The sequence below is a fragment of the Triticum aestivum genome, chromosome 3B (genome assembly GCF_018294505.1).
Source record: "Triticum aestivum cultivar Chinese Spring chromosome 3B, IWGSC CS RefSeq v2.1, whole genome shotgun sequence".
Lineage (NCBI taxonomy): Eukaryota > Viridiplantae > Streptophyta > Magnoliopsida > Poales > Poaceae > Triticum > Triticum aestivum.
This window is the reverse complement of record NC_057801.1, coordinates 96,814,142-96,825,739: the sequence shown is the minus strand read 5'-3', so window position 1 is coordinate 96,825,739 and position 11,598 is coordinate 96,814,142. Positions and strand designations below refer to the sequence as shown.

Genomic DNA, 11,598 nt, shown 5'->3' with positions numbered 1-11,598 from the left:
ACATCCTGGACAAGTTCCAGGACTGCTGGTGCTATTACCTCTAAATTAAAAATCCGGCCCGGCTGCTATCACCCCTTCAAGTTGGACCAAACCAAGAAGTAATTGTCAGCATGCACGCGACCAAGAGGGACGTAATCGCTTGCGTCGTTGGTACCACAGGCGCGCGTTCGCCGTGGCTGGTCGATGAGGCCGTGCTCGCTAGCTTATAAATACTCCGTGTCCACAGTATCCATATCCATATCCAGCACGATTTGATTTGCACCAACCAAATCAAGGAATACTCTACAGTCTACACAAAAGAAGAATACGAATCCCACAGCCCTTTTGCCATTTCGGAGAAAAGGATCGTCAATGGCCGCGGAGACAATGCCACCCCAACCCCACGCCGTGTGCCTGCCGTACCCGGCGCAGGGCCACATCGCCCCCATGCTCAACGTCGCCAAGCTGCTTCACGCTCGCGGCTTCCACGTTACCTTCGTCAACTCCGAGTACAACCACGCCCGCCTCGTCCGGACGCGTGGCGCAGCCGCCATGGCCGGCGCCGCGGGCTTCCGCTTCGCCACCATCCCGGACGGCATGCAGGCGCCGTCCAGCGGCGAAGATGACGATGTCACGCAGGACATCCCGTCGCTATGCAAGTCCACCACGGAGACCTGCCTCGGGCCCTTCCGCCGCCTCCTCGCCGAGCTCAACGCGGCGAGGGACCGCCCTCCCGTCACCTGCGTCGTCTCCGACCTCATCATGGGCTTCTCCATGGACGCGGCCAAGGAGCTTGGCCTCCCCTACGTCCAGCTCTGGACGGCCAGCACCATCAGCTACCTCGGGTACCGACATTACCGCCTCCTCATTGACCGCGGCATCGCCCCACTTAAAGGTACGTACATGTATCGATCGAACACACATTGTTGGCTATCTGTGGACCTATCTGCTCTGGCAATAATACCATCTCTTTACCTGCATGCATGGGCCGTAGATATGAAACAGTTGACGGATGGATACCTTGACATGCCGGTGGAAGACGTCCCGGGCCTGAGGAGCATGAGGCTCAGGGACTTCCCGACCTTCATACGCAGCACGGACCCAGATGAGTTCATGGTGCGTTACGCCATCAAGGAGACAGAGCGCGCAGCCGGCGCAACGGCCGTGATCCTCAACAGCTTCGGCGATCTAGAGGGCGAGGCGGTGGAGGCCATGGAACCGCTTCTCGGTGACGGCAACGGCAAGCCCAAGGTGTACACGGTCGGCCCGCTGAGTCTGCTCGCGCCGCGCTCCACGAGCAGTACCATCAGTAGCCTCAGCCTGTGGAAGGAGCAGGAGGAGTGCCTCCAGTGGCTCCAAGGCAAGGAGCCCGCCTCCGTCGTGTACGTCAACTTCGGGAGCATCGTCGTCATGACCAGCGAGCAGCTGGTGGAGTTCGCGTGGGGGCTAGCCAACAGCGGCCAGCACTTCGTATGGGTCATTCGCCCCGACCTCGTGAGGGGCGACTCCGCGGTGCTTCCCCCGGAGTTCCTGACGGAGACGGCGGGGCGCAGGCTCATGGCCTCCTGGTGCCCGCAGCAGGAGGTGCTGAACCATCCGGCGGTGGGCGCGTTCCTGACGCACAGTGGCTGGAACTCGACACTGGAGAGCATGTGCGGCGGCGTGCCCGTCATCAGTTGGCCCTTCTTCGGCGACCAACAGACCAACTGCAGGTACCAGTGCAAAGAGTGGGGCGTCGGCATGGAGATCGACAACAACGTCCAGCGCGATGCCGTCACGGGCCTCATCGCGGAGCTCATGGACGGGGAGAAGGGCAAGCAGATGAGGAAGAGGGCGATGGAGTGGCAGGAGAAGGCCATCATGGCGGCCAAGCCCGGCGGTTCGTCCCACCGCAATTTCGACGAGTTGGTCCGGGATGTACTCCTGCCCAAGAACGGCGACGACGCACACGGTGTCGCGCGGGATTAATCCATGGGAAACCAAACGTTTGTGCTGCAAAATTACCATATTTTATGAAATGTGTCCCTTAAACGACAGTTATCAGTGACCTCTGTTTGTAAACTGCAACCATATATTTCAATTTGGATTGGTTTGTTTTCAAGCGACTGCAAACAAAATAAGCACATTTTGATGGACATTTAACTAGATCATATCAAACGTGGTTTGCTGGCTTACACGATTTTGAATCTGTGGATAGGGCGAATTCGCCTCATTTCTGCATAGCTTTGTTCCCGTTCCGTATTGCCGTTCACATTAATTAGATTCATGCAATACTTTAGACAGAGCGGTTTTCATATTTCACTGAGGTCTAAGCAATTCACTGTAGGATTAGGTTCGTGCAAATAAAAAAAGAAGAGACATTTTCTTTTCCCATATAAAGATGTAACGATCTTCTTTTTTGGAATTTTCAAGGAGCTGCTACGTGTGCAGACCTGGTAGAAAGCCCAAAACTGTGACCTTTGTATTTTATTTATTTTATTTTATCCCGAAAATCATTTATTTAATTTTTGAAGTGCATTTTTTTTAAGAAGATGGAAAAATAGAAATACAATTTTCTAGGCCATCGGCCAGGCTAGGGCCAGGCTAAGCACTTTCATATAAGGCTTTTGAAAGCCCAACCCACAAACTAACCCGACCCAAGGTATGAACAGGTCCAGGATGATGACTGGATCCTGTATCTCCAACTACTTTTTGGCGTACCAAAAATGCTAAACGTACGGGCACCTACAGGCCCGTACGAGGACCTTCCAACAAACTAAACACTGCCCCCCTCCCTCCTGATTTTCAGGAGGTGGGGCCTACTTTGACAATTAAATCCAATCACAAACTTCCACGTCACATTATTTTCAAGTCAACCTATAAAAGCCTGTATAATCCTGTACGGGTAGCATTATTGTTTGGCGTACCACGCCCCCACCACGAGACTATAGCTAGCGCTGCTAGCCACCCTGCCAGCCTACTGTTTGTGATAAGTAAAAGAGCGCGACCTACCTGAAGCGAGTCGGTCCGGTTTTCTCAGGGATTTTTTTTTGTTTTCTTTTCTTTTTCCTCTCCATTTTTTTCATTCTTTCTGCATTTTTCTTTCTTTTTATTTTTTTCTTTGGTTTCTTTTGTTTCTTTTTCGTTTCCTTTCTTTTTCTTGTTTTCATTCTATATTTTTTGTACGTATATGTTAACAATAATTTTCTAATAAATGTTAAAAAATCCAATAAAACTTAATCTTTTTAATACATGGTCACCATTTTTCTATAAATATTTTTAATATTTTTTCAAATGCTTGATTAAAATTATTCAAATACAAGGTTACAATTTTTTAATATATGGTCAAACTTTTTCAAATACTTTATTAATATTTTTTAATACAAGATTAACATTTTCTAATGCATGGTCAACCTTTTTCAAATGCTTGGTCAACATTTTAAATACAATATTAAGATTTTATGAACACATGGTAAAACAAATTTGTAAACACATTTAATATTTTTCAAATACTTGTTCAATATTTTTTCAAATGCTTGATTAACATTTTCATATACATGATCAATTGTTTTCACTATTTTTTTAATACATTTTTTTAGTCTTCTTTTTTTTTAATACATGATCATGTTTGGAGACGGAGTGTGCGGCCAGCGCATCGGCCGTCATCCTCGACAGCTTCGGCGGCCCGGAGGGCGAGGCGGTGGAGATCATGGAAGCGCTCCTCGGCGACGGCAACTGCAAGCCCAAGGTATACCCAGCGGCCCGCTGGCTATGCTTGCGCCAGGCAGTTTTGAAGTACGCATGTATACCAACCAGCAATTATCCTCAAAAAAAAAAAAAAAAAACAACCAGCAATTTTTTAACTCCACTAACATAGATGGCCCCCTCGTGTTGGCAGACTCTATATATGTAAGCCATGGCTGGGGCTGAGGGTTCCCGTCATATTGCAATCATCTTATAAGCAAGAGAAAAACCTCAACAGGAAGTAAGGTGTTACCTCCACCGTTGAGGGGCCGAACATGTATAATTCCTTGTGTGTACAGCCTATGCATCTTCCGTAGGCTGTACCCCTCTACGTTCATACCCCTATACTTATTCTCAGAATTATATCCACGACACACGCTTCGTGCCCTGTTTACTTGTATTGACGTATATATTTGCAATGGTGATGTGTACGTAGATGCCATGCCACGATAGAACTAATTAAGCATGAACCTGACTCCGTGTTCAACAGTATGCAAGATATATAGTACGATGCACACTCCATATTTACCCTAGCCTCAAATGTGGTGGTTTTGGGTAAATAACTCATATTTACGAGTTATTTACCCAAAATCACCACATTTGGGGTTAGGGTAACAACTTGATACCACATATGAGGCAGGGCACAAAAAACCATCATTTTTGTGCCTAACGAATAACACAGAGCACTGATAGTCGGATAATCTCGCGAAAACAGCCAAACTGACCGGTTGGGTCCACCTGTAAGGCTGACATGGCATGCCTACGTGGAAATTTTGCTGACTTGGACGAGTGTCCCGCATGTCAATGACTCAAGTGTTTATTTTTTTTCAACTTTTCTCTTTTATTTCTTTCTCCTTTTCTCTATCGGCATTTAACCGAACACGTTGTGGGCGCTGAACCACGGCCATCACCGGCGCCGCCACCATAGAGGACGTGCACAGCGACAACGCCTACCCAGGCCGTCGAGCCGGGAGACCAGCTCCCATCTACGGGCCGCGTCGTGGAAGTAGTGACTGTCGGAGGTGGACGAGGACATGGCCGACGCGGGATCTCGCCAGAGCTCTGCTTGCGGCCCCGCTCAGCGCAGACAGCAAGACGGAGGTGCCTCAAATCCTTACTTCGCTGTCAATGGCGCCGCGGCAGGGAACGAAGGGAGGAGGCACGAAGGCATCGAGCGGGAGCACCATCGGCAGCAGGTCGTGCGGCCTGCTCCGCGCCCGCATCGTGCGCTCCCTCCGCCGTGCGACCCCGGCTCGTTGCTCCCAGTCACGAGCGCCGCTGGCGTCTTCCTCCGCCGTCGTGGAGCTCCACGCCGCCAACACCATCCGCCGCCGCCGTCCAGCAATTGGAGCGCCGCCGCCATGCGCCTCCCCTCCTTTTTTCTCTTCCAGCCAAGTAAGGCGGGCGACGCGAACGAGCACTTCTCCACCACCAGAGCGTGTTGGCCTTCTTTTTCTCTTACGGGGGTGTGGTGACCTGCACAACTCCTAGCCGCCGCCGGCGAGCTCCTCTCCACCTTCCCTACCGCTCCCATGCTCTGCGTGACCTGTTGAAGAGATGGGGAGGAAGAAGGCAATGTGTGGATGACATGTGGGATCCTCATCCAAGTCAGCAAAATTTCCACGTAGGCATGCCACGTCAGCCTTACAAGTGGACCCAACCGGTCAGTTTGGCTGTTTTCGAGAGGTTATCCGACTATCAGTGCTCTGTGTTATTCGTTAGGCACAAAAATGATGGTTTCTTGTGTCCTACCTCAAATGTAGTATTAAGTTGTTACCCTAACCCCAAATGTGGTGGTTTTGGGAAAATAACTCATATTTACACGACAAATGCTCTGCATTTCGAACTCAAAAAGAAGCGAAAATAATGCAAAACACTAGGGTAGTTAACAGTCTCTGCCGCCGCTGATTCATCCCCGTCTTCGCGTGTGTCGGTCAAGCTGGTCGCGAGGCCCTGACAAGGCCGCTACGGAACCGCGTGGCCTCGTCCACCATTGTCAGCCGTGTACTTGAGGATTTTGGACAGCACTTGACGATTGGTCGACCGTGACCCGTGAAATGTACACGCGCGTCTACTTTCATCATTGTTGTTCCGACTTCCAAGCTTCCTAAACGACACACAGCAGGCAGTTGGACAGTCACTTTTACATGCATGCACACTTCCGACTTCACAGTGTACCGCGGCAGGAGGGCTTGGCCAATGCTCCACGGCCCTGGTCTACAAGGACATCGACCGCCAACCACGGCTCTGCGAGTAACACACGAGGCGCCGAGCCGGTCCAATTACACGGCGGAACCGCGTACGTGGCTGGCGTCTTCGGCTGCAGACCCAGGGGTCGTTGCTTTGGCGCGACACGCGTCCATCATTTGCTCCTCTGCACAAAGTAGTAGTACGATCCACGTTCCAGTTGGCAGGCACGAAGCCAATAGTTCTTCTCTGCCTTGCAGTTTAGTGAGGCATTCTTTCTCGAAAATGATAAATGTGGAACGTTCAAGATTTGACCATGACAAATCGAACATTTTCGAGACAATTTTAGTGACACGGGGATGGCAAGCTTAGTTGACATGTTGCGTGTTAGATATCAACCATGCACTTGTTGTGTGACTCCTGTTTCTACGCACGGATCATAACATCGGCTCAAGCATAACTGCACAAGCAAATTAAATACTCCCAATCAGGCGGCTAGGTGATGGCTTTTTCACTGCTTTCGAAATAGGCATTCACCTTGCTTTATAATAAAGCAAAAACGACCGAAGTGATACAAGGTGGCGAAAAAAAATCCTCTTACAAAGCAAGGTGGTCCAATTACAACAGCAGAAACTGTACTGCAGTCTGCACACCGACAGCCATGGATTCGACCATGCATCTCGCCTTAGCCAACATGTAGTAGGATAAAAGTTGTACACAAATTTGCATGCCTAAAAATATCTACAAACGCCCCTATAAATAGATGTTGTACGCCGTTGAGCAAGCATCAACCTATTGCAAGCCACTTGCAGAATGACTCCAACTAAGCAACACCACCTCCATGTCCTCCTGCTCCTCCTCATATGCTCCTCCTCCATAGTTGTTGCAGCCAAGCATAACACCGCTGTCCTTTGCCACCCTGATCAAGCTTCTTCCCTGCTCCAGCTAAAGCAATCCTTCATCGACGTCGATGCAAAGTTGGCTTCATGGCGAGCTGGAAGTGACTGCTGCCATTGGGAGGGCGTCACCTGTGACAGGGACTCTGGGAGAGTCATTTCCCTAGACCTTGGTGGGTTTAACTTGATGAGCCGTCATCTTCACCCTGCAATCTTCAACCTCACATCTCTGAGGAACCTCAGCCTTGCACACAATGACTTCGGCACTGCCACCCTCCCAACTCACGGGTTCGAGCAGCTCCCAAATATCATTCATCTCAACTTCTCCTCTACCAGTTTTTTCGGCCAGTTTCCTGTTGGAATTGCCCGCCTCAAGAACCTTGCCACTCTTGATTTTTCTGATAATTTTGACTTATATCTACAAGAGCCAAACTTCCAGACCTTCATGGCAAATCTAAGCTATCTGAGGGAGCTCCGGCTTGATGCAGTAGACATCTCCACCAGCGGATCAAATTGGTCCATTGTTCTGGCGGACTCTGTTCCTCAGCTGCAAATTCTTAGCTTGTTTCTGTGCGGTATGTCTGGCCCTATCCATCATTCTTTCTCGAGGCTTCGTTCCCTAACGATTATCAATCTCAGAAACAATGAGAGGCTCACTGGCAAAGTTCCTGAATTCTTTGTTGAATTTTCTTCCTTGAGAATTCTTGATATATCAGGATGTTCTTTTAGAGGGCAATTTCCAACAAAAATTATCCTGATGAAAAGTTTGAGGGTGATAGATTTATCTGAGAGCCCTAAACTTTCTGTGTGCTTACCAGATTTCCCAGTTGGAAATAACCTGGAGGTGTTAAATCTAGCAGGGACCACTTTGTCTTGTGATATACGGTCGTCTCTTACAAATCTCAAGTCTTTGAAGAATTTGGGTCTAAGCACTTCAGAAGTTTCCATGGAGCTCTCTTTGATAGTACATAATCTTTCATCATTGAATGAACTGCAACTTTATGGAGGAGAAATGGAGAATACAATACTATCTTGGATAGGCAATCTTACACAATTGACATACTTGATGCTATATATGGCTATGATTTCTCTCAATCAGTGCCCTCTTGGATTGGCAATCTAGCAAGTTTGGAAGGTTTGATAATTTGGAATTGCAATTTCCTTGGGACAATACCTTTCCAGATTGGCAGTCTTGCGAATTTGACAGTATTGGACCTCTCAGATTGCAACTTCTCTGGTTCAATTCCCTCAACAGTTGGGAACTTGGTCCAACTTGAAGATTTGAATCTTGGGGGCTGCAACCTTTCTGGTGAGATCCTAACTAATGCTTGTTTCTCTTCCTGCCTAAAATCGAATGACAACACAGTTGATACACTTGTTGCATCTATAATTTATACTTTGATAAGAGAAAGTTCTTTTATTTCATTACTAAAACCAATGATTGGAAATATTTGAAGGATTCAACTCTAGCATTATTGGTGATGTGGGAAATTTGGAAGCACGGGAACAATATTGTCTTTAACCAGGCTTCTCTCTCAGTTAGACACGTCATGCATAGGGTCTTGGAGGAGTGCAAGCTGTGGATAGTAGCTGGGTTATTTAGAGGGGATTTGGTGAACTTCGTAGTGGAGCTAACTAGGTAGGCTAATAGTGAGTAATCCCTATGTAATTCAGGTGGACTTGGGAGAAATCCCTTGGTGTAATCGGTGGATGGGCATATCGCTCTTTCTTCTATGAATTTATGATAAGCATGCTTGTACATATTTCAAGAAAAAATAAATCTAGTATGGTACCTAGAAATACACCACAAGACATATCGAAGTCTAACTTGAAAAGAAAAATAGTCATTATGTGGACTACCTAAAACAATTATATTAGTGCATGTATTTAGTGAAAAGGTAAAATATTTCAGTACACAATATGTTTTGCAATGTTTGATAAGTTGTGAATTTCTCTGATGTTCGCAGAAATATAACTATTAATGGGAAATATTCTTTCAGCTTCAAATATGCATTGGTATTATATTTTGACTAATAGTACCTACCATTTTCGTGCAGGTCAAATCCCAAAATCTTTGTTTGCTCTTCCAGCACTGAAATCACTTACTCTAAGTTCAAACCAACTTTCCGGTGCTCTGGAAGACATTCCTGCCCCACTGTATTCACCCTTGCGTTATATTCACTTAGACCAAAATGAGCTCACGGGTGCAATACCCAAATCATTCTTTCATCTTAATCACCTCAAATATCTCCATCTTGACTCAAATAGATTCACAAGCACAATTACACTTAGCTCTTTTTGGAGGTTGAAGAGCCTTAGTTCGCTGCGTTTGTCTAACAACTTGTTATCAATTGTGGACGAAGAAGACAACATAGTAACCTCTCTCCCAAACATCAACGACTTAGAACTTGCATCTTGCAACCTCACCAAAATTCCTCGAGCACTGACATATCTAGATAGAGTTGAATATCTCGACCTTTCGAATAATCAAATTCATGGGTTTATACCAAGTTGGGTATGGGAGAATTGGAAGGACCAGCTTCAAATATTGAACCTCTCTCATAACATGTTTACTAGTTTGGAGAGATCTCCTTTTCTTGTTGATATGCCATATTTATTCACCCTCGATCTTAGTTATAATAGACTTGAAGGAAGCATACCAATACCAATAATATTACACCTCTCATCGGTATTCATCTCATCATACATAAAGGTTGTGTTGGATTACTCGAACAATAACTTCTCTTCCATATTACCTGACTTTGGAAAATATGTAAAAAACGTCACGTACCTCAATTTGTCCAACAATAAATTAAATGGCCATGTGTCATCCTCCATTTGTAGTGCCAGCAAATTAAGTGTCATGGACTTATCATACAACAATTTTCGTGGTTTGATCCCATCGTGTCTGATAGGAAGCGGAAATCTGAAAATATTGAAACTGAGAGAAAATCAATTCCAAGGAATGCTACCTAAAGATATTAGAGAAGGATGTAAGTTTCAAACAATAGATTTGAATGGAAACCAAATTGAAGGTAAAATACCAAGATCACTATCAAATTGTCAAGACCTAGAGCTTCTTGATGTTGGAAACAATCAGATTCTCGGTTCTTTCCCATCTTGGTTGGGTGTTCTTCCACAGCTTCGAGTTCTAGTATTAAGATCCAACCAACTCAATGGTTCAATATGGGATATTAAAGGTGACTGTACAATCAACAAATACTTCTCAAGTTTGCAAATACTTGATTTGGCCTCCAACAACTTCTCTGGAAACCTACCAAAAGGATGGTTTCATAAACTGAAAGCGATGATGGAAAATGTCAGTGACGAGGGACAAGTTCTAGGACATGAGACAGATTCAAGATCAGGATTTTATCAAGATACTGTTACCATCACTTTCAAAGGGCTTGATCTTAGTTTCATCAGAATCCTAAGCACTTTCAACGCAATAGATTTCTCAAATAACTCATTTGAGGGTCATGTTCCGGAGTCTATTGGAAGACTTGTTTCCCTACGCTAACTTAACATGTCATACAACAAGTTCACCGGACAAATTCCACTTCAGTACAGAAACTTGTCTCAGCTGGAGTCAATGGATCTCTCTTGGAACCAGATCACAGGAGAAATACCGCCAGAGTTAACCTCGCTTACTTCTCTTGAGTGTTTGAATCTTTCATACAACAACTTGTATGGAAGAATCCCGCAAGGCAACCAGTTCTCAACATTTTCCGACAGTTCATTTGAAGGTAATGCGGGCCTCTGTGGAGTTCCACTCTCCAAACACTGTGACAATCAAAGTTCAGTTGCTCCAACTGAAGTGGCTCCTCCAGAATCTAACAGCTTGTGGCAGGACAAGCTCGGTGTTATCCTTATGTTCGCGTTTGTTGGCTTGGGATTTGGAGTCGGCTTTGCACTTTCATTCTTGCTGCGACTGTATTGCCGCATGGAAGGATGGGTCTGCAAGCAATCATGAATCCCATATGTAACAATATAGAACTTTTACTATGCACCGTATTATTTCTTCCTGAAAAAAGATATGCCGTGGGCATATGGGTTGTACTTTTTTTCGAGGATGCATATGGGTTGTACTTGGTAGATGAGACAACTTAAATAAGCCACTTTTCTGCGGCAGAAGTTACTTATCTGCCTCCTTCCGTTGCATTGGACTGCCTGCATTGATCGAACTTATGTTATATATACAATCATCACACATAATATGCAGTGTGTTAACTATTTTCCTGAGAATAAGATATTCTGAATGTTTATGTGCCGCACTTGTCAGATAAGAGTATATAAATCCATCTTCTTTGGTATTTTTCCATACACGATGCTCAAAGATAACAACTAAACAAATGAAACGGCTGATTGCTTTAGCGATTTGAACTTTGCCTCTGAGGCTTTGTCTTCCTGAAGAGGTACCCGGGCTAAAACTGAAACACACTTAGCGTCGGCAATACAGCTACGAAGCTGACCGCAGCAATCTGAACCAAATATCATCAGAACGAGCATTCAGAGTGGCTTCCACAAGCCAAAAATGCAAGCGGTTGCTCAGAGTAGGCGACTTCGATCCTGGCCCAAAATGCATAAACCGGAGGAGCCTTGCCCAAGCATAACAAAGCAGAGCAGTTCAGCGTCCTGGTAGCGGCCCAGCTGATTCATCGACGTTTTGTTTTTCTTTCTTTCTTTGAGAGAGCTAGTTGCCTCGATGCTGTCGAGCGAACCCTGCTCGGGTGCTGGCAGCTACCGGATCTGCCAGAGGAGGACGTGACCCACTAAAAGAAGAGAGGGTGTAGCCCGTGCCCGCGCTGCGACC

At 46.2% G+C, this 11,598-nt stretch overlaps 2 protein-coding genes across 2 annotated transcripts; both read left to right on the top strand.

The window, feature by feature from the left end:
• The first annotated feature begins 253 nt into the window (after nucleotides 1–253).
• Nucleotides 254–2,091, top strand: LOC123064947 (7-deoxyloganetin glucosyltransferase). Its single transcript, XM_044488334.1, has 2 exons — nucleotides 254–874; nucleotides 974–2,091. The coding sequence occupies exons 1-2, from the start codon at nucleotides 352–354 to the stop codon at nucleotides 1,945–1,947; spliced, it is 1,497 nt and encodes a 498-aa protein (XP_044344269.1). The 5' UTR covers nucleotides 254–351; the 3' UTR covers nucleotides 1,948–2,091.
• Nucleotides 2,092–6,289: 4,198 nt separating this feature from the next.
• On the top strand, nucleotides 6,290–8,811 carry LOC123064946 (receptor-like protein 7). The gene has a single exon (XM_044488333.1). It carries the CDS (start codon nucleotides 6,703–6,705, stop codon nucleotides 7,906–7,908), a length of 1,206 nt encoding a protein of 401 aa, XP_044344268.1. The 5' UTR covers nucleotides 6,290–6,702; the 3' UTR covers nucleotides 7,909–8,811.
• Nucleotides 8,812–11,598: the final 2,787 nt, after the last annotated feature.

Excerpts from the sequence above, each read along its gene's own strand:
- LOC123064946 (XM_044488333.1), top strand. The coding sequence starts at position 6,703 with ATGACTCCAACTAAGCAACACCACCTCCATGTCCTCCTGCTCCTCCTC.
- LOC123064947 (XM_044488334.1), top strand. The coding sequence starts at position 352 with ATGGCCGCGGAGACAATGCCACCCCAACCCCACGCCGTGTGCCTGCCG. Across the intron at positions 875-973 it reads CGGCATCGCCCCACTTAAAG|ATATGAAACAGTTGACGGAT; the intron begins GTACGTACATGT and ends CATGGGCCGTAG.